Here is a 22184-nt window from a genome sequence, read left to right as displayed (position 1 = left end):
CTCACATCTTTATATTATTATTATTATTATATTTAATGCCTGACCAAAATTAAATTTCCTAGGAGTTTACATAGTCTTCTTATATGTGTGTTGGAACACTAGAAATTGATGGTCAATGTCAACCTCTGGTTCTCTATACACGCTACGTAACAAACACCCTTTTGCATTTCTTAAGACTTCTTCATATCCAAAATCTCTACTTAAATCCAATCCTTTCATCCCAAACACTACTCAAAATCATTACACTCTTTCTAAAAGTGCCATAGATATGGAGGCAAAGCAACACAAACAACTCACCTTAGAGATCACGATTATGTCGGGAGAAAACATAAGTGTGGATCGAAATTCAGTGGCAGAGATGAATGTTGTTGTTCGTGCAGAATCTTTGAATTGTTGCAGAACCAAAATGGTGAATGGAGATGATGGAGTGCATGCATGGAATGAGAAATTGTTGTTAGAGGTTCCTTCATATGCAAGATCTCTTACGTTTGAGGTCCAATGCAACAAATACAAAGAATTTCGTCCTGTTGGGGTAGCAAGGATTGCTCTTTCGGATTTACTTTTTGGAAAAAATAATAATGTTTTATCCCAAATGTTTTGTTACGGTTTGAGGAACTGGGAGGGTCGACGTAACGGGGTTATTCATTTCTGGGTGAAGGTTGTGGATAATTTATCTGCAGAAACAAAACAAGAGAAAGACATAAAGATGGTGAATTGTAGAGGAATTGAGAATGAAGTTACAGGGAGTGATGTTGTGATTGGCATTCCAGTTAATTGGTGCACCAACCAAATGGTTGTTTGAATTAATGTTGTTTTCTTATGGATCCAAAAGAAGAATGCTTGGTGGGTACAACTATAGAAGTTGGGAACAATAGATGAATGGTTTTTTAAATTAAATTTTGTGTGATTGTAAGTAATGGAATACTAGTACACTCAAATAACATATATTTATTACATTCTTCCTTTTTTTCATTTTAAAAAAATTAACATATTTCTACTACATCCAACTTATTTTACCTTAAATTATACTGGTCGGTACCAAACGAAGACCTGGTGACCGAATGAGCCACTTTCAAACCAGGTGACTGACCGACAGAGTCAAAAAACACCTCAATTTATGTAATAAATAACAATAATGATAGTTACAATAGTATTTAATGAGTCATTTGTATCCCAAAATATGGGGGAAATATATCTGACAAATAAGATAAATACTGATTAACTGAAAAATGTTACAAATATTCTCCAGATATTCCAATATTTCTATATACCAATATACATCCCTATTAATCAAGGATCACGATGCATATCAGTCAATAACTGATATCTGGCTCACTCATCATGGCAAGGGCCATAACCAGCACTATAAATAAAACCCTCTGCTGCGGAGGTGTAAGGTACGCTTTAATTAGCTTTACAGAATATACCAAAATCATAGCATTGACTTGAGCGTCGGAGTGTAATCGCATGTACATCCCCCGTCCAACCGAGCATCAACATTGAAAGAAGGAGACTTGAAGGAATTTGAAAGATCACCAACACGTTAACAATTGTATAACTAGTTTCAGATACTATGTAGACTCATCTATATCTATAGTACATATATAAATATCACATCACAATGTAGTTGCGAATGAAGATTATGAACCACTAAATAATTTACTTAAAAAAATATTAATACTATATAATATATGAGTGTTATATATCATTAAAAAATAATTAAATAGCAACTAATTTAAAAATAAAAATTTAATTATTTATTATATTGAAGAAGTTAGATATTATTTTATAAATTAAAAAAATTATTGGTATTTAAAATAGTTTATATTATTAATAAAAATTTATAAAATAATTTTTAACTTGATTTTATTTATTAATTACTTTATATTATAAATTAATTATTAATTAAATTAAATATTAATTTAGAATTAATTAGCTATCATGTATTCTAAAATAGGTAGCTAATTTTTGTTGTAACTAATTAATATCAAGTTAAAAATTATTTATTAATAATTAAAACTATTTTAGATATTAATAATTCTTTTAGTCTTTGAAATAGTAATTAATTTAGTGAATATAGTAATTAATTATTTTTTATTTTTAAAATTAGTTTTTATTTAATGAAATATGTATAACCATTAAACAAGTTAAATTTACAATTTTATAGATTTTTAATGACCCAGCTGAGATCCTGAATTCTAGGTAATTGAATGGTTTCAACCTAAAAGTTTCTTGGCAAATTATGAGTAATTGTCCTAAAATAATTCATTTTAAGTTTGACATATGATGAACTAGTTGACTAGTTATGAACATATTTTTTTTCTCCAAACATAAGCTAAGAAGTTTCGTACATGACAGAAGAAAATAAAGTGTGAACTTATGTTAATTTAAGTTGATGTTTTAATACATGGACCAAATGTATAAAACAAATTAAGGCTCTCTGATATTGCCACATAATTTTTTGGTTTACTTAGGTCTTCATAATGATCTGTGACGTGTGTGAGTGAAGTCTTCTAACGCGTAAACCAAGTTTTGTGGTGACTGATACTATATTCTGCAATTTCCTTGGAGTTCCATGCATCCTTCAACTTCCAAGTTACTTGAATAAAGTTTGGCTTACGGAAACATGAAAGAAGGAATTTAAAAAAAAAAACATTATTCAATAATTCATCATTTGTTGTATTCCGCAATGCATGATAATGCATTTTTATGAGCTTCATGAAATGCATTAAATAATTATAATGTTTAATTTTCAAGATGAAACGCATATCTTATGTGTTTTTTCCGTGTTTCTACATTTTCTGTTCAATCCCTATCGGTATAGCGAAAAGTTTTATTTTGTTAACATAAAACTCTTTTGGTCAAAGTACTTTGTAACACAATTTTTTTTAATTCTTTACAAATGATACATGCATGATTCTTCCAGGTATATGCTAGGCAAATCCTACTTCAAATAAAACCGTTGTACTAGGTTGAATCTACTATATTATCAACTTCAATTTTTCCTCAACTAGTGTGGATAGTGAATTTGAATTTTCCATGTTAAACTTCATTAGAATATCACAAACATATTTCTTCTTATATATGAAAATTCTAGAATCGTATTGACTGACTCCAATGCCTAGAAAGTAGAAAATTAGGTCTAAATATGTCATTTTAAAATGACTTGACATAGCCTCTTTAAACTTTGTAACCATCTTGAAATCATTGCTAGTAAAGATTAAATCATGAATATTAAAGACACACAATAAAAAGTATATTTGGATTCAGTAAATTTAATATATAAAGTATGCTCAAATTTTCATAAAGTATGAATGAATCAATCTTCTTGTACTTAACCTTTGGTGCCTCCTTCAAATCACACCATGTTTCTTCAATTTGTACACTTTATCTTCCTTAACCTCAATCACATAACTTGTGGGTTGCTCAAAATATACTCCTTCTTCCAAAGTACCATTCTAAAAAATATACTTGATATCCATTTGGTATATCTTGCAATTATTTTAAGTTGAGTATCTTAAAAATTGTATCTAATATTGAAACAGAAGCAAATACCTCAAAATAATCAATGTATGATTTCTACTTGTACTCCTTTACCACCAATTTTGCTTTAAAACAATCAATCTTACCACTAGATTTTACTTAGTTGTCTAAACCCACCTCACACCAATCAACTTCTTATCAACTGAACAATTTGTCAGCTCTCGTGTGTCATTCTTTTTTATTGCATGAATTTTAACATCCATGACTTTTCCAATTTTGATCTTTTGTAGATTTTTCAAAAGTCATTGGCTAACAATCTTTAAATAAAGCAAAATTGATAATTTCTTCATCATATGGGTCATTATCATTGTTCACAATATAATTCACCAATTTGATAGGTCTTCTTCATTATATGTGATCTTCTAGTTGTCTTTAACTCAACAAGAGTTGGTTATGTTTGTTCATTCTGCTCTACATAATTGTCTAGAATCACCATTGTCAACTTTTGGATTTCAATTCCATATTCCTTCTTCATCAAATGTCACGTTTAGACTAATAATCTTTTTTTAATTGTATAATTTATATGCTTTTGAATTTGTGCAATATCTAATAAACACACATTTCTCTCCTTTATCAACACATTTCTTTCTTTGTTGATTTGGTACATGGACATAAGATATACCCCTAAAAATTTTGAGATGTTGATTTGATGGTCTCATTCCCCTCCAGATTTTTCTAGGTATCTAGTTAGCCTTCAAGATACATCTCTCCATATCCATGATTGTTTGCTTTTCCTTTCAGTGCTACTCAACGAAGTTTGTACAATTGATGTATTATTGTCCCCTTCTCTCTCTTTCTTTCTCTCTCTCTCTCTCTTTATATATATATATATATTCAAACCTTTATTTTTTTCAACTTTTTGAAGGTATCACAAGCTTTTGATTTATAGTTCAAGAAATGCACACATGTCTTTCTATTAAAGTCATTGATGAACATAATTTTACTTACACTTTAAAGCTTTAATAACATATTCTTGGATTGTAATCATGAATAAACCCACTTTTTTAATTAAGATTCATCTAATTGAGTTTATTTTAGCCTTAATTATTAATTATGCTAATCTTCTGTTTTAGACACAATAAATGGTATAATATTTCTCATAATAGACAGTTTGACTAGACGATCTAATTGTTACATGAATAGTCAGTCTGAAGGAAGTTCCTAACACTGCGAATGTTCCGAAACAAGAAAAAGTCCAAGTTGCTTATTTGAATCAAAGTGAAAAACAAAATCTGAGGAGAAGAATAAGAGAATAAATCTACAATATCTCATAAATAGAATTTGAAGCAAATCAATTTCTAAGATGGCAAGAAACAGAGTTTGCGATTATAGGAAACAAAATCCGAGAATTCTGAAAAATTGGAAATTGAGAAATTATGAAAAATATCTGAACCAAAATATTATTCTGAGATCCTTGGAGAAAAAAAAAGAAACTTATAAAAAGATGCAAGCTTTAAGGAGAAATCATGAAACTTTAGAGCATCACAATGACGTTTGAAAAACAGAGCATCGTAGATCTTAGTTTTTTTTTTTTTCTTCTTTGTATTTCTTTCGTTTTGCTTTCGCATGGAAGACTAAAATACTTTGGGTTGATTCTCTTGTAATTTCACAATGAATTATAAGATTTAGTTCAAATAATTTTTTGTTCTTTAATATCTTAGTGTGCTAAATATTTTGTCTTTTTCTAAGTTTAATTGGTGTTTTGAGACTTGTTTTTTAACATATGTTGATGATTCAATTATGTATTTAACTAAAATCTTGTTTAGTTTTCTGAACAATCTCTTGCACACTTGATTCACGAGGTAAAAAATTAAAAACCTTACGAGTAGATGCATGAAGACGAGTAACGTACTGAATAATTTAGTGGACACATGTTTCATTAATGAGATTCAATTGTCTTTGGCTGACACATGTTTGGTCAATTCAATTTTGTTTAAATGATTGAATGAATAATATATTTATCAACTGATGATGAATTCATTGGTGAAAAAGTTTGAGAGTCAACCTGCCTCTTTTATTGTTTTTCAATTGACTACTTTATTTTTTTGCAAAACAATCTCAACCCCCTTTCATTTTCATTATTATTGATAACCCTTTTATTGCAGATAAGTTTTGAATAAATTATTGAATGGATTTACTGTTGGATTCTCAATTGTACATAAGTTTGAGTGTACAATCTCCAATATCTTCTTTGCTATCCGTGACTTTGTTGAGACATTACAGGGTCTAGTCACTTTTAGATGGTCTAAGATCCCATTAGATGATCTTATGTATATAAATAGTCTATGAGATTGATGACAAACACTATAAGGTATAATTGATTACTCTTTTATGGAAAATGTACCGTGTCAGAAGTAATAATGTGTCCCTAAGGACGGATATTGAACCGACAAGGAACAGTTGAATTCTCAAGTATAAGATTCATTAAATAGAAAACTATAAGTAAAAGTTTGTTGTGTATGAGATTACAAGAATGTAAATAAAGCAAAGTAAAGAGTTGTTGATTCAATTGAGAAAATTGGGATTGGGGGTTCATCCTTCTAACTCTTTTGTATTTTGAAAAACATTATAATATTCTTGATTGATATTGATGCCCATATAAAATTCATTTATATTGATTCCTCGCATATAAAATTATTAAGAAAGTATCCTAAATATTGATTCCTCGCATTTATAAAAACTTATCGTTACGAGCAGATGTTCATATTAGCATTTCAAATCTATTCCTAAAATCCAAATATGTTAAGCATTATAATTTAGATCAAATACTTAAAGGTACTTTCCAGTTAAATCTAAGGATCAAATCATGATAAAAGCGTTAAGAATAAAATGACAACACTAATCATCAATCAAGAAAAAAAATATTATATTTAAATATCACCTCAATACATAAGAGTTTGAATAGATTACTCTCATCCCAAAGGGTAGAATTAGCCACTCATGTTGGCCATTACAAGCATGAAAAACAATAAAAGAAGATCCAGGATGTTTTTCCTTGACGGCTATCTCCTCTATGATTTTCTATCTCCTTATGTCTAGGGTCATGCCTCACTCCTCATATTTAACCACCTAGTTGGTCTTGGGTTAAGTAACTCCTCACCTGACGTGATCGGGCTCGCCTAAGCAAGTTGGGCGAGAAAAGGCTCAACTTCTCTAGAGTGATCTCGCCTGGGCTCGCTTGGGCGAGATTTGGCTCGCTTGGGTGAGTTCCTTTGAAATGCTTTTGGCTTAGGCGAGTTGAATCAGCGTTCCAACTTTCCCTTTTTATTTTGTTTATTCTCCTTTCGCCCTTTCATCTTCATTTTTCCCTAAAATCCTGAAATTAACACAAATTTAGAAATAAATTGTTCTTATTTATATTATAATCACAAAATATGTAAAAAAGTTTAAATTCATAAATTAGGGATTAAATTATAGTTATTTTATCCAAAAAAAATCCATAAGCGTCTGTCTTTTAATATAAATATTACTGAAATATGACACTTATCAATAATATATATACTAACAAAGTGTTTTATGTGCATATGAATATTACATAGAAGTTCATTGTTCTAATCGATGGACGATCTCTAGTTATGTTACAATTTCTATCCTATGTCTTTAATTACAATTGTGATTAAGCCATAAAGATCCTTTTATTTATAGATAAAAAAATAATTAAATGTCTATGTAAAAGATTAGTTCCAACAAACACAAAGTTATGTTTTGAAATGAATTCAATGTCAACTACTATAAGATATATTCATAAGAAAACTCTTTATTATTTGATTATTGAGATATCTTCTTTAATTGTTATATATTTCGTATATCTTTAAAATTTTTCTAAAAGCATAGGTTGATGTATAAAGCGTTAAACTCAATTAGATAAGAAGTTTTTTATTTTTTGAGTGTCTACTGCAATAAAGATGAAGATATGTTTTTAAGCAAATACTGAAACAAAATTTAGGATGAACAATCATCTTTAGAAGTCTATATAAAGAGAACAAAGAGAATGTTGAAGACACACAAGCTACATATAACATCTATTTACAAAGTTTCATTGTTCTTATCTACTAAGTAGGGGTTTTGGGTTGTGAGCAAAACTCTATAATTTTTCGCTATGTGAACTTTTACCCTTGTGAGCTTTAGTTGTGCTCTCTCTAAGAGTGTTTCTTTGTTATCTTGAGTAGTTTTGGTTTCAGGAGGAGATTAAGACAGGTTAACCCAGGAGTGATTTGTTTACTTATTTGTAACTTAGAGTGATTGGTGCATTGTGTTAACCTAAAGAGGTTGATGTACTCGTTGTAATAATTTTTTTTCTATTAATGAAACCTCTTAAGTTGTCTTCTTAATGGAGAATTGGATGTAGCCTACATTTTGGGGTGAACTAGTATAAATCTTTGTTGTGTTGTTTGCTTTGTTTGTGTTAGATGGTCTAGTCTAGATTGTAGAAAAAAAGAGTCTACAAATTCTATTCAACCCACTTCTAGATAGGGGTGGCAATACAAGATTGTTTGTCCCACATTTGGCCCATAAAATGTAGGTCAAGTTGAGTGATGTTGGCTGAATTTGCTTGTCAGCCCCGCATAAGTGCTGGCCCATGGGCCTACGGACCAATCAACATAAGAAAAGTTTGTATTTTTTTTATTAGGATGCTTCTTACTACACCCCATAAAATTCCTTTTTGCACCTCATCAATTTCAGGATTTAATTTCCATAATATAAAAGTGAATTCCATAATGCAAAAAAAAAAAAAAAAATCCAAAAGAATCTTTCCAAAACAATTATTTTACCTTCCAGGATATGGAACAATTATTTTGGCTTCCGAAATTTGATTTATGAAATTAATAGGGTGTTGAAAAAAAAACCTTTTTTCGCTAGCCCGCCCCGTCCCATACTTGGCCAATGCGGGTTACGAGTTATACATGTAAGACCCATCAAACATCTTCCCCCCCACCCCACCCCCCCTCCACTTCCTTTTTTTTCCTTACGATGTTTTCTGTTGAACCAAGTGGTGTTCAAGCTTTGAAGAATCCAAATCCTTTGAAGGATGTTGAAGGCTAGGCTGCTGAGCTGTCTTAGATAGGATCTGGGGTAGATTGTTTATGTAATCCACTCTTGATTGAATCCAAAGCATAGGCATTTTCAATCTTTTTAAAAGAAAAGTGTTTTTCAAACTAAGTGAAAAACAACCGATTGTTTTGTCGAAACAACCGATTGTTTTATACTTAGGTGTTTTGAGAAAAGGTTGAAACTGTTTTTCAAATGGTTGAGCTGTTAAAACCAAAACAACCGATTGATTCGATGAAACAACTGATTGTTTGTTTTGGTACCATAACAGAAAAGTGGTTTGTGCTTTGACTGAGCATTAAATGATTTTCTAACTGATTACGCTCCATTTTTTAATGCTTTGACCAATCTTTAAAGGCAATTAAGAGTTTGTTAAGATTTGATAACAAACAACAAACTTTGATATAAAATAGTAAAACAAATTTAAGTTTTACAAGATTCTGATTTTGAAAAGTTGAGATTGCTTAGAGATTGAGATTGATCAAAGAGTGTGAGATAAGATTTCTGCTTGTATTGATTTCAGATTTGCTTCTGTAACAAGTGTAATCCTTGTATCTGTTGAACAAGAATCTTTGTGTGTTTGCTGAGTAGTGTTGTGTGTTCTTGAGGGGATCAAGATCAACATTCTTAGTGTTGGTGTGTTGGCCAAGAGAAGTGTGTGTCTTGAGGGGATCAAGGTCACTTTCTTGGTTGTGTTGTAAGTGATCTAGGTTTGATTGCTTAATGGATTTCCTCAGTGGTTTCTGAGAAGACTGGATGTAGCTCTGGGTTTAGAGTGAACTAGTATAAATCTCTGTGTGCATTCTCTCTCTCCTTAATCTCTTTAAATTCAGTTTTAATATTTGCAAACTGGTATAAACAACCGATTGTTTCTGCGAAACAAGCGATTGTTTTTCTGGTGCTGTTGTTTTTGCTTTGTGTTTTGGCAAACTGAATTTCTTATCATTTGTTTCTTGAAGAAATTTTATTCTTGGCTTAAAAGTTTGCGAAAACTCTCTTTAAACAATTCACCACCCCTCTAGTTTAAAGCCATCAATTATAACACTTTCTCTCTCTCTAAAGTTCCTCTCTCCCTTCTCTCTGCAATTTCTCTCCCATAACTCATCTATTTCGAAATCTGATCATGCCATGTTGTAGCTAAGGAGTCAAGGTACATTTCTACCCGATGAGATTTTCAAACAGAGTAAGTTTATTTTTACCCTAAAGATCTTTTATTCTTTGTTTTCCTCTATGATTTAGTCATCAATCTTGATAGGGACAGTTGAGAAAAGTGTTTCTCTCAACTTGTTTTACCATACACTAAAATTTGGTAATATTAGGATAACTTGTCACAGGTTCCTAAATTTTGGAGTGGTTCCCTTGTTTGAGGTAGAATTTCCATTAGTGGAATTTCAGGTAAGGAAAACTAACTTTAATTTTTTTTTGCAATATTCAGTTTATCTTGTAGGGATGTTGTTTGTTTATATATTGTGTTGTTTTTTTTTTTATATTGTTTAAACTTGTAAAAATATTAGATTTTGATGGTTTAGTATTTAAGTGTTGTTTTTTTTTATGTTAAATAAGGTTTTAAATATTGTGGATTTCGTTTTGAATGATATTGTATGATGAAAATTGTATACAATTGAATTCATACATTTGGGATAAGGTATGGACTGATGTTTCTTTGTGTATTAAGTGTTGATGTCTATGTGGTAACAGAGATCTTTGAGCTTCACTGATGATCTAAGTCACATAGACTAAGATATCAGGTGGTGAGAAGTTGATGGGGGAGTTCATGCACATCGTGACATATGAGATGCACGACTTGGGTTGTATTGAACTTACCCTGATCCTTTTTGTTGGATTCGTTGGTAATCTTTGGATCAGGTGTTAGTCTCTGATAGGACTTACTTAATACGAGTCTTCTGGAAGGCATTAAATCTTATTCTGTTTGTTGAATATCTTGGATGTGTAGATCCATATGAGATCTATGTGATTTTTATGTTGGGATTTGAAGAAGATTGAATAATTGAGAAATTGATCCATGTAATTTGGTTTTCTCTTTTGGTTTAATTGTGTATATTATAAAATTTTATTTTTACTAGCTTATCTTTGCTTTTCTTGTTATGTTTGAACTACGATGACTGTCCTATGTACACGAGCAAATGATCATACAGGTGCAGGAGAGTCTGGAAGGCTTTAGAGTTTGTTTTGAGCTATAAATTGTAAATATTTGTATTTTTATAAGCTTTAATCATGTATTAGGATTTTTTTTTAAAAAACTCTAAGCTTGTATATAAACCTATAGAACTTGTATTATAACAGTTAGAGGTATTTTTGGGATGTTACAATGAAGCGTGGGCTTAAGCGGGTCAGCGGGTCAAAATAGTGAGCACGCACCATGTTTTGTGCAGCGGCTGCAAGCTGCTTCGCATGATTTGTCTCGCATTGTCACCCCAACTTCTAGAGTGACATGTTCCAACAGATTTTCCTGTAGGAAATGATTCCCAATGTTTCTTTTCCAATTGGAAAGTCTCACACACATTATTTATATATATATATATATATATATATATAATAGGTAATTTGACAAAAAATTTAATCCAGAAAAATAAAAGTGTCCATAACACATATGCCACAGCTAGTCATCATTTGGTATGATAGAACTCAAACAATGTTATCTTTATGTTTATTTTTCAAAGGCAACAAGTGATTTAAAGTCATTTTTACCTTAATAATAAACCTTCTGTGCAATATTCATGGTGAATATCCATACTACAGCCTTTCCTTGATAGTTGGCCCATGCTTAATAAGTTGTGACGGAGACTAGCAACATATAACATATCAAAGATGAATTTTTGAGTATCATCCTTCAATTTAATTGTGATTTTGTCTTTCCCCAAATCGTAATTTTTATTTTATAGTCCAATTTTACTACATACTTAACTGATTTATTTGAAAAAAAAATAGTTCCTTATTTCTACACATATGATTACACCAACAATGTCTAAATACTAAATATTTTCATCTTCTAAAAAATTATTTCTTGCCAAAAACAAATTATGTTGTTCAAATTTTCACAAATATATTGGAATTGATTTTTTACCATGTTAACTTGTTTCTAGAATCTACAATTTGTTATTTTGTGGCCAAACTTTTAACACTAAAAACAGTTAAAATTAGTATCTTGATAGAAATAGCCTCTACTTCTTTCTTTCATGATTGTTAGACTAAAAATTATTACTAATTTTACTTTGAGTATATCATATGAAATTATTATCTCTTCATTTACGTCATTTTCTTTAAAACTACACTACAATATTTTTTTTACTTTAAACAATACTAAAATAAATCATAAATATAAAAATGTTTTTTAAACATAATAAAAGCTATGTTTTGAGAGATAGGATTTAAATACCATAAAAAATCAAGATTTTAAAATCTTAATACTTTATCTCATAGATATAAAAACGTTTATACTTTTAAGTAACGATTATCCATGTATAATCCCTTAACAGATAAAAAAAAACCGTAAATGATCCAATTTTAAGAGAAAAATGTTTTTGTTCTTCACTCTCTCGTGAAAAGGGACACACTCACACCAAAAACATTGTGTCCCTCTCTCGTGAAAAAACTGGCACACTCGACATCCTACACATTGTGTCCCTCTCACTCGCGTTATTCTGCGTTCTTCCTCACTGTCTTGCGTTCTTCCTCACTGTATAGCGTTCTTCTTCACCGTCTTTTCTCCCTGTCTCGCGTTCTTTCTCTCTTCTCACCTGCACAACACTGGACGTTCTCTTTCTGGACAATACTGGACGTTATCTTGCTGGACAGCACTGGACTTAGCTTTGGTAAGTATATCCCTCACCTGTCTCGCTATTTCATCTATGTAATTTAGGGTTTTTAGTTAGGTTTAGGGTTTGAATGGATTCTGTTTTGTTGTTTGTTTCGTTTCAGTACTTTGATTGTTTGTTTTATTGAATTGATTTTTTTCCCCGTGGTAGGTCAGTGTCTCTTCAGGAACCTAATAGATTTGGAGTGTTTGGGGTTTCGAAGGTTTTTAGGGTTTTGTATTGAGACTGGGATTGCACCTGGAGGATGAGATAGTATTTGGAATTCCTTGGTCTGTATTGGCTCTCTGGCCTCACATGCACCGACGAGAACTTCTTATTCAAGTCTGGTGCTCAACCGCTGCTGCTGAGGGCATTGCTTTGCTTGCCCCCGACACTTCCCCAAGTAAATCAGTTCTTTATTATTTTTATTTTTTTTGCCATGAATTCCCCAAATAAAACTGCGGAACTTGATTAAAGAGGCTTAAGTAATTTTTTGTTCATAATATCATGTTTTACAGATATATTTAACTGCACTCGGAAAATTAAGCTACCCATGGTTTAGACCTATTTTCCATTAAATTTAGGTTTCCTATGTTTGTCTCGTCACAACTTTTGTCAAATGAACTTATCAATCTGGAAGAATTACTTTTCGTGTGGTGGGAAACATGGAGTGATTTAATGGAAATTGGTGGAGTTAATGTCAACATTTCATTGGTGGACAGTGGTTTCAGCTTAGTGATCTTTTTATAAACTATAATTTAAAAATCAGCACGTCTAAAAGTAATTCCCTGGTTAGTGATTGTAGAATTGTGTACATCATTTTCCTTAGAGCTGTTGCGGTTTATTACTATAATTTAGTTGTCTTGTTCTTATCCAGTGTGATAGCTCTATTATTCTTATCCTAGCCATTTGATTTTGGATAAATAACCATTTGTGGTTTACTTTACAAGATAATTAGTAATTCCATTTTCATTTTGATCATAGGAGGAATAGACACTTTCCTTTTCATTTTTATCGGATAACACACAACACGTATATGTATATATCTACTGGTGAAATAGGTTTGGAGGGGTGGCTTTGTATACGATCAAAGACAGAAGAGTGACGAGATGTTCTCTACGGCATTATGATTCATGAAGAATATTGGTAGCAATTGGTACCCACTAGATTATAGTAGACAAATCATAACAAAGATTATTGCAAAAGTAACTTCAGAAAGAACACTAGTTGCTTAAGGGGATACAGATTTAGATATTTTTAAAAATGAGGCAATTGACCTGACTCTTCAATGCTTCTTCATTTATCTTTTTCTTGTTTTTCTAATATTCTTCTTACATGACTTTCAATGTTTCCCTGTTTTGTTACTGACATAATGTATGTGTTGTGGGACTCTATTAATTTCTATGATTTATGATGACTACCAATAGTGTTCTTAACTACTTGTTGGGCGAGTTGGTGAAGTTCATTTGACAGATCCTTAAAACCTTTGCGGAATATCATTAAGAAACCCATTTACGTGTTCACCATAAGTCTTTGCGTAATGTCCATTTTTTAAGCATCAATTGGCATGAATCATCACTAATTGCAAATGTTACCAGGGAGAAGGCAAGAAGAAGAAGCTGAGAAGAAAGAAACAATGTAACAGAAAAAGATATAGAGAAAGAGGAAATAAAAAAGAGAATATCATGATTTACTTAAATGTTAACAACAAAGTCTTTGAATTACAGTCACTCCTAAAATATGTTTAAGACAATACATGAACGTGGTATCTTTAAGTGATTTTCTCTTACTTTATGTTTTTAAGATGATTTTGAATTTTTTATTATATATTACAAATAGTTGTATTAATAGAGAATAATTTTTTATATAAAGTTGTTATTTCCCACATTTTTTTTCAATTGCGAAATTTATGAGTTAGTTTCACTTATATTTTTGTTAGTTCTATTGCTCCAAAATTATTATTAGGAAGAACATGTTATATTTTAGAAGACTTGTGCATTAACAACGGAATAATGTAATTTTACAATCTCATGGTAGTTTGTTACTGTATTTTAGAGAGTTGCAAAAGTTTCAAATATTACTATTCAAATTATGTTACTTTCTTACCATGTTCAGATTTTATAAATGAATCAATCAACCAATATTTGACAATAAAATAGTTATATTTGACTTTGTGAATCACGATACAAAGTATTTCAATAGAATATACGACATCTGATACATTATTTTCACACTAATATAAATAGTGAAAACGTAAAATATTTGAAGTATAAAAACAAAACTCCAAGTAAAAGGTTATTTAGTTAATGCCGATGTTTATATCCAACATATATCACTTATAAAGTATGATGTAATTTGATCTTGAATTTATGATTTTTATTTTACTTTTTTCATTAATAAAGAATAATATTAAATAGAAGTATTTGGAATGCTTCAACTCCTATGCTGACAAAGTTCACTCCATAATCTCATAATCTAAATGCATATTACATCTAAGTGACTAACTTGTACCACATCTTAGTGACCACACACCCTCCTTTACTACTCAACCTCCACAAAATCAGTCTATTTCATGTGCTTTTGAGAGAAGTACTGATGAAGATATGAAAATGATCCCTTGTAGAATTTGAATTCTTCCTCCATAGTCCTTGATGATATTGTACTGAGTTCTTGATCTCCATTTTCAAAGTAGCCAAATTCCATGTATCCTTTGCACTTGTGCTTGCTTATTAAGATGTGTTGTTCAAAGTGTTTACCTGCCAAAGAAACTCTACAAATATGTCCAGTATAATATCAACCATTGTGTTCCTGACCCAACAGCTCAGAAAACTACATGTACAGAAATGTAAACTCTAAACCTCACTAGATCATACTCAAACATGAGTGGTTCTGCTATCACCACCCACCTGTGACAGTTTCACACGAGCATACATGCCAAATATCTTTCAATCTATGTTCCCAAATATCCTACACAATAGAGTCCTACTCCAATCTGCAGAAAAAAGGTCCTTGCCGTTTATTCATTCATGCAGGGGTAATTTGTTGACATTCCTTTCAAGTATAATTCTTCTGTATGGCTAGTCACCTCAAGTCTTTGTATGGACAATAGATATTGTTGTATAGGTACTTTCTCTGGGTTCTTCCCGGGGGGGTCTAACCATCTTACTAGCTCATACTTCCTTGATCCCTTTTGGCTTGAGCAAAGGACTTTCACGACACGAGAAGAAGGCTTCCGTTAAATTTTGCCTTTTCTGCACTTACACCCGTGTTTCACAGTCTGCACTTTAGGGATCCAATTATCACAAACTGCATTACGGGTTTTGTGTCCCACATCAGCAGTATTACAAAATAAATTACAATGCTTCCCTTTGGAAAAACGTACCCCTTACTTAATTGATTGTAATTCTAACCCAGCAACTTCTTATATGGATGTTTGCGTCAATAAAAACTCTGAACCTTACTAGCTCCTACCCCTTTCTGTAGCAATTGACCTAATTTATCACCTCAGTATCTCATACTCGTACTGGGAGTACATGTTCACAAACCTTACAGTTGTAACTCAGCCATTTGATTTTACCCTTTCTGCGTATACCATTTATAGAATGTATTTAACCATACATAATAAGCAATATTGGACCTTTTTTTTATCAGTTACTTGAACCCGTTTACAATTAGAAAGTTGTACAAGAACAGTATAGGAGAATCTACTGACTCCTAGATACTACCCATAGTTGACCCTCTAAAATGGCCCAATAAAAGAGTTATCATAGGACCAGAATAAGATACATGAATACACACACCATGAGAGAATCAAATTTGAAATCCAAGAAATGATTAATAAGCATCCTCAACCATGTAAACCAGCAGTATGTGTTTACAAAAGAGCTCAAAACCCAGGATCAGAGCGTGAAATGGTATAATCTGCAGCTCAAGATAGGTTCAACACTTCTTCTAAAGTTGTTATTAGTTGTGCCCATTGTAGCATTCTCTTCATTTAGAGCCTTCAAATGTATTTGCTTTGTATCCCAGTCACCTGAGCACCAATATTACAAAAAAACAGCTGGCATTATCTAAAATTTTGCAGCTTAGCATTAAGGGAAGAAACTTTCAAGGAAACTATTTCATATTGTTCATAATATTGCATCAGATGATAAACTAAGTTTTTGCACTTCTGTCTTGGAGGAGACAATCTCTGCTAGACCGTCTAGCATGAGTAGATGATATCTTTCTCAGACTATCTGGTGTGAGTAGACGATCCCTTTTTCAATTGTCTAGCATGAGTAGATGTTATGTCTTTTAAACGTCTAGTGTGTTTAAACTATCTTCTTTTGTTACGATGTTTATTTTATTTCGTTGTATAAATATAGATACCCCTTGCCTTCTTTTTGGCAAGTGAGAATAAGAATTTATGATAATCTGTTTTTCATTCCTTTATGATCTTGTCTCCGTCTTTCTTTGCTTTCACTCTTCCGCTTACTATCTTATTGTCATGGAGATTTTAGCAATCAATACGATATTGTTTCAAAGCCACAAGTCAAATACCATGTCACAACAAATGGAAGGGCTGTAGAAATGGAACCATGTCACAAACTAAATTCCTATAGCTTTAGTCTTAAATCGTTTGTCCTGTAGAAAATTGACCATGGTAATCATATGTAGTTGATATACACCAACAATAATCTATCAAAAGAGGCCATCATATGCATTTCTTGTAAAACATATGTAAGTTGTCCTTAAAATACAAAAAATTGATGGTCAAACATAGTCAATGTTCTTGTACTTATTACATGTTTGATTTCATATAAATATTTCAGTTATAATTGCATTGGTTTACTTTATCAAACTGTATCAGTTGTAATTGCTCTATCAGTTGTAATTGCTCTATCAATTGTAATTGCTCTATTAGTTGTAACTGCATCTATTATTTTATGTGTTTACTTGCTTTATAAATATAGTACTAAATAATCGGAACAAATGTGTGATGGGTTCTAGATTTTCATTTATTTTGATTCTCTCAACAAGTGGACCGAGTTAATTGTAGTAGAAATGATAAAGGGTTTTTGTATCCTTAAGGACTAGGTGTAAACATAGTAGCTGTACTTTTTATTATAATTATGATAACATTCATTTCAGATATTGTAAATATTGATGGTGTAGAACAAAATAAGTTTATAACTGAAAATTGATGCGAAAGGAGAAGGTTTCAAATCTGATAAGATGTTGGGATTGAATAGACTCTGTAACTCATCTGCACTCAACGATTATAAATACAATACATTTCAGATCCACTGCTCTCTAGGGCCAAACCAAGTTAATCCCTTAATCATGGTTATCTAGAAAACAAATTACCATAATCAATCCCTTACAGTAGTTTAATTATGCATTAATGATTGAATAGTAAAAGCCAAATACTTAAACTCCATCCCAGATGTTGATGTCTTTGGTTGATTTGATTTAGTTCAGAAAATGAAAGTATTTTCCAATATCATTTAAGCTCTAAAGACAATAATAGTGATTCCTCACGTTTCAAGCATTAAGCTCAAAATCAAATCAAATAGGAATGAAATATACATGCATTTATAAATCAAAATAGTACAAATGTGTTACATTATCCTTCAATCCCAACATAAGTAACTTAGCTACTCATAATGATAAATGAAATACAATGAAATCCTAAGTAGCTAGCAGCTGAGAACATGTTGATGTATGAATGTGAAATTTGCTCTTTGTTTCTTCTCTTCATATCTTCCTATGTATGTAATTTTGAACAGAACTTGTTGGTGCATAGGTTTTAACAAGGTTTGTTATGTAAATGATTAAAATGGGTTACCCACATTCCTAACCTAGTTTAGTCATGACTCCTAATTGCAAGCTTAGAACTTCCTATTTGGCTATGTGGTGCGATATTAATTAACTTACTTTTGACATTATTGAACTTAAATTTAATGTTTGTAATTGTAAACTTTGGTTGGACGCATGTAATTGAAAGTAACTTTGTCGTGTGCAGACAATGAGCGAGAACAATAACTTATCCCTCGATGACATTCCAATCGTTGAAGGTGAGGTGTCAGCTGTTGGTCATGACACAGTTTTGGACAATGTTGAACCCTCTGTTCCTACCGTTGGAATGTGTTTTGGCAGTGCTCCTACGGTTGGAATGTGTTTTGACAGTGCAAAAGCTGTGAAGACTTACTACAGACAATATGCAATTACAAAGGGATTTGGCATTAGGATTAGAAGTTCAAAGAAAGGGGTGGACAATGAAATTAGGTACTTCATGTTGGTATGTTCAAGAGAAGGAAAATATGTCTCCCCTATCCCTACAGAAATCAAGACCCTTCCCACCCAAGCCAATGAATGTCAGGCTCGTATTACTGTTGGAAGAAAGGAGGGCAAATGGTATATAATGTCTGTCATTGACGAACACTCTCATGATCTCAGCCCGACAAAGTCAAGGTTATTTTGTGGTAATAGGAAACTAAAATTGAAAAGGAATCTTGAGAAGAATGACGATGTAGGAGTGAGGATCAACAAAAGTTTTCAATCATTGGCTAGCGTTGCAGGAGGTTATGATAGCCAAGGATTTGTTGAAGGAGATGTTCGAAAGTATGTTGGTAAACAACGACATGCCTTGGGTAAGGATGGTGATGGTAAAGCACTATTGAGCCATTTTTTACGCATGCGAGAATTGAATAAGGATTTTTTCTTCGACATTGACATAGATGATGAAAACCGCATAAGAAATTTTTTCTGGGCAGATGCAAGAAGTCGGGCAGCATGTTATGATTTTGGGGACATTGTATCATTTGATACCACATACCTAATCAACAAATATGACATGCCTTTCACACCGTTTCTTGGTGTAAACCATCATGGACAATATATTTTGTTAGGTTGTGCACTCTTGTCTTCAGAAGACACCAACACATTTGTATGGTTGTTTGAGTGTTGGCTTCGATGTATGTCGTACAAGGCCCCACAAGGCATTGTGACAGACCAATGTAAAGCAATTAAAAACGCCATTTCAGTTGTCTTCCCTCAAACACATCATAGGTGGTGTCTATGGCACATCATGAAAAAGATCCCTGAAAAATTGCAAGGCTATGGTGAATACAAGGAGATCAAACATGCAATGAAGGTTGTGGTTTATGAGACGATGATTGTTGATGAATTTGAATGTGAATGGGGAAAATTTATAAACACATTTGGATTGATGAACGATGAATGGTTGGGAACCCTTTATGATGAACGTCATAGATGGGTACCTTGTTATTTGAAAAATAATTTTTGGGCTGGAATGTCAACAACCCAAAGAAGTAAGAGCATGAATGCTTTTTTTGACGGGTACATCAATTCAACCACTACCCTGCAGCAATTTCTACTTCAGTATGACAATGCATTGCAACACAAGGCTGAGAAGGAGTATGAGGCTGACTTTGCATCCTTAAACACAGTCATTCCATGCGGATCTCAGTCCCTCATAGAAAGACAATTCCAGACAGAGTATACCCATGCAAAATTTGGTGAAGTTCAAACAGAATTCAGGGGTAAAATGAATTGTGTGGTGCAGAATGTCGTGGTCAATGGAGATGTTTGCAGATACGATGTCATGGAGGAGTTCATACACAATGGGCATAGCCGTGATAGATTGTACATTGTATGTTATGATCGTGACAACCACAATGTGAACTGTAATTGTTTGTTGTTTGAGTTTAAGGGGATTTTGTGCAGACATTGTTTGGTTGTGCTGGCACAAGAGAGACAGAAACAGGTTCCTGCAAAGTATGTGTTGATTAGGTGGAGCAAAAACGTCCGGAGAAAACATACTTACATCAAAGCATCTTATAACATAACAGATAAAGAACCTCATATTAAACGTTATGATGCACTGTGCAAGAAATTTTCTGAAATTGCACAGGTGGCATGTGAAAAACCTGAGACAACTGAATTATTGTTTCAGCATCTGCATACCTTTTCCACTCTTCATGCCCTCCCTGGCCCCACAACAACACAGCACATCAATGGTGGGCAGTTAGATATAAATGCTTTAGACAGCACACCCCAGTCCAATGATGCGTCCAATCTCACTGTCTACCCAGAAATTCGTAGCCTAGTTGCAGTTCAAAGAAAGGGACAACCCCGCTCATGAAGATTGCACTCCACGTGTGAGAAGATAAATCTACAACTCAGAAATCAATAAGTCATACTGTGTATTTGTTGTCATATTCAATTGTCATGTTGACTGATTATTTGCGTTCCTTGTAGTGCATGACGAATGACAACAACCTTGATCCACTTCCAGGGGTTCACATTCAAAGTGAAGTCAACATCATAACCAAACTGCCCCAACTACTAATGCAACATCAAGGGTTCGTCTAAAATACAAAATACATTTCTTACTGTAGGGGTGACTGAACTTATTTAAATTTTGGTTAGACGGTGTACTTTACAAGCTTCACCGTGTAACAAATGGGTGTCATGTTCCATATGGGGTAACCCAAAACACATTTCATAGTAATAAAGTTTTGGTATTACATTACATTTGACATCTGTAAAAGCCAGCACAAAGGGATTTTCTAACTTATTGAAATGTTGGCCTATGCAGCTTTCGAGTTTAGAATCCCGGTGGGTTTCTGTCATTGCTGGCATCACTGGACACCAATGTCCTCCACAAGCAAATATTTTTTGGTATTTTTTATTTAAATTTGTTCAAACCAATTTGGTATGAAACGATTATTATAAAACATCGTTCTCAATAGAGATAACTAACATTGCGTTGTTTGCAGGACATAATCTTATGTAATTGGAGTAGTGGTCGTCATATTATGACCATAATTTTATTTGTACAACATTGAAGTGGGACCTCTTTAGCATCATGTCACCGATATGCTGAAACGTCTGACGACTACTACCATGTTTTTGGTTCTCCTTCATAGAAGGACGTGGCATGGACAAACAATTATATTTTGGGTTTGGTGTTTGTGAATGACATGTCAACATAAATGTATACACACACACCACTTAAAGAAACAACATCAATGAAGGCTTGTAGTTCTTACTTTTTGGGATGGTTTCGTTAACAGTTTATTATGTCATTCATTCCTATGTTTGACCATGATGTCATTTCAGTTGTATGTTGTAACATAGATTCATCAACCAAATGAACTGTTATGCGTGCTGTCCAATCATATTTGTAAGGGAATTTCTTCTTGTACCTCATAGAAACCTCAGTTTTTTTCTGACATCCCCATGATTTTCTTAATTTCAAAAATACCTTTCTTCAAAGAGTTATAGGTTATGTGCTTTTTCAATTCCAGATTGTGTAGTCAGGAGAATCTCTGAATTACAGAATATGGAGTACTGTGAAATGGTAATAATGTATTCTGGATATTGTAACTTGCAATATTGTGGTCAATGGCCTCTGTAGAAATGGAGAATTGGACAAGGCAACGGAAATTGCAAGTGAGATGTGGACTAATCAACCAACATCCCTTGATAAAGGGAACACATTTGCCACTCATTAATTCAATCAGTAATGTATTAAACTGCTTGCCTGATGGAATCACATACGCAACTTTAATTAATGGACTTTGCAAAGCTGGGAGGCTAGAAGAAGCCAAATAAAAGTTTTTTGAGATGTTGGCAAAAAACTTGCTCCCTGATTCTGTAACTTACGATACATTCATATGGAGTTTCTGAAAACAAAGGAAGATATGATCGGCCTTCCGTGTCTTGAAGGATATGGAGAGAAATGGTTGTAGCAAGACTCTTCAAACT

At 32.5% G+C, this 22184-nt stretch overlaps 2 protein-coding genes across 3 annotated transcripts; both read left to right on the top strand.

Moving 5' to 3' along the window:
• The first annotated feature begins 212 nt into the window (after nucleotides 1–212).
• Nucleotides 213–917, top strand: LOC137818952 (uncharacterized). The gene has a single exon (XM_068622618.1). It carries the CDS (start codon nucleotides 269–271, stop codon nucleotides 800–802), a length of 534 nt encoding a protein of 177 aa, XP_068478719.1. The 5' UTR covers nucleotides 213–268; the 3' UTR covers nucleotides 803–917.
• Nucleotides 918–12076: 11159 nt separating this feature from the next.
• On the top strand, nucleotides 12077–21592 carry LOC137818395 (protein FAR-RED IMPAIRED RESPONSE 1-like). 2 transcript variants are annotated; one of them, XM_068621802.1, is made up of 6 exons: nucleotides 12077–12425; nucleotides 12579–12810; nucleotides 18415–20572; nucleotides 20673–20776; nucleotides 21013–21095; nucleotides 21194–21592. In XM_068621802.1, exon 3 carries the CDS (start codon nucleotides 18418–18420, stop codon nucleotides 20554–20556), a length of 2139 nt encoding a protein of 712 aa, XP_068477903.1. In that variant the 5' UTR covers nucleotides 12077–12425; nucleotides 12579–12810; nucleotides 18415–18417; the 3' UTR covers nucleotides 20557–20572; nucleotides 20673–20776; nucleotides 21013–21095; nucleotides 21194–21592. The 2 variants fall into 2 exon arrangements, with proteins under 2 accessions (XP_068477903.1, XP_068477904.1); XM_068621803.1 differs by having other exon boundaries at nucleotides 12131–12425; nucleotides 12584–12810.
• The last annotated feature ends 592 nt before the right edge of the window (nucleotides 21593–22184 follow it).

This window comes from Phaseolus vulgaris, chromosome 10 (genome assembly GCF_000499845.2).
Source record: "Phaseolus vulgaris cultivar G19833 chromosome 10, P. vulgaris v2.0, whole genome shotgun sequence".
NCBI lineage: Eukaryota > Viridiplantae > Streptophyta > Magnoliopsida > Fabales > Fabaceae > Phaseolus > Phaseolus vulgaris.
The sequence above is the reverse complement of the archived record's forward strand: the minus strand, read 5'-3'. Positions and strand labels throughout refer to the sequence as shown.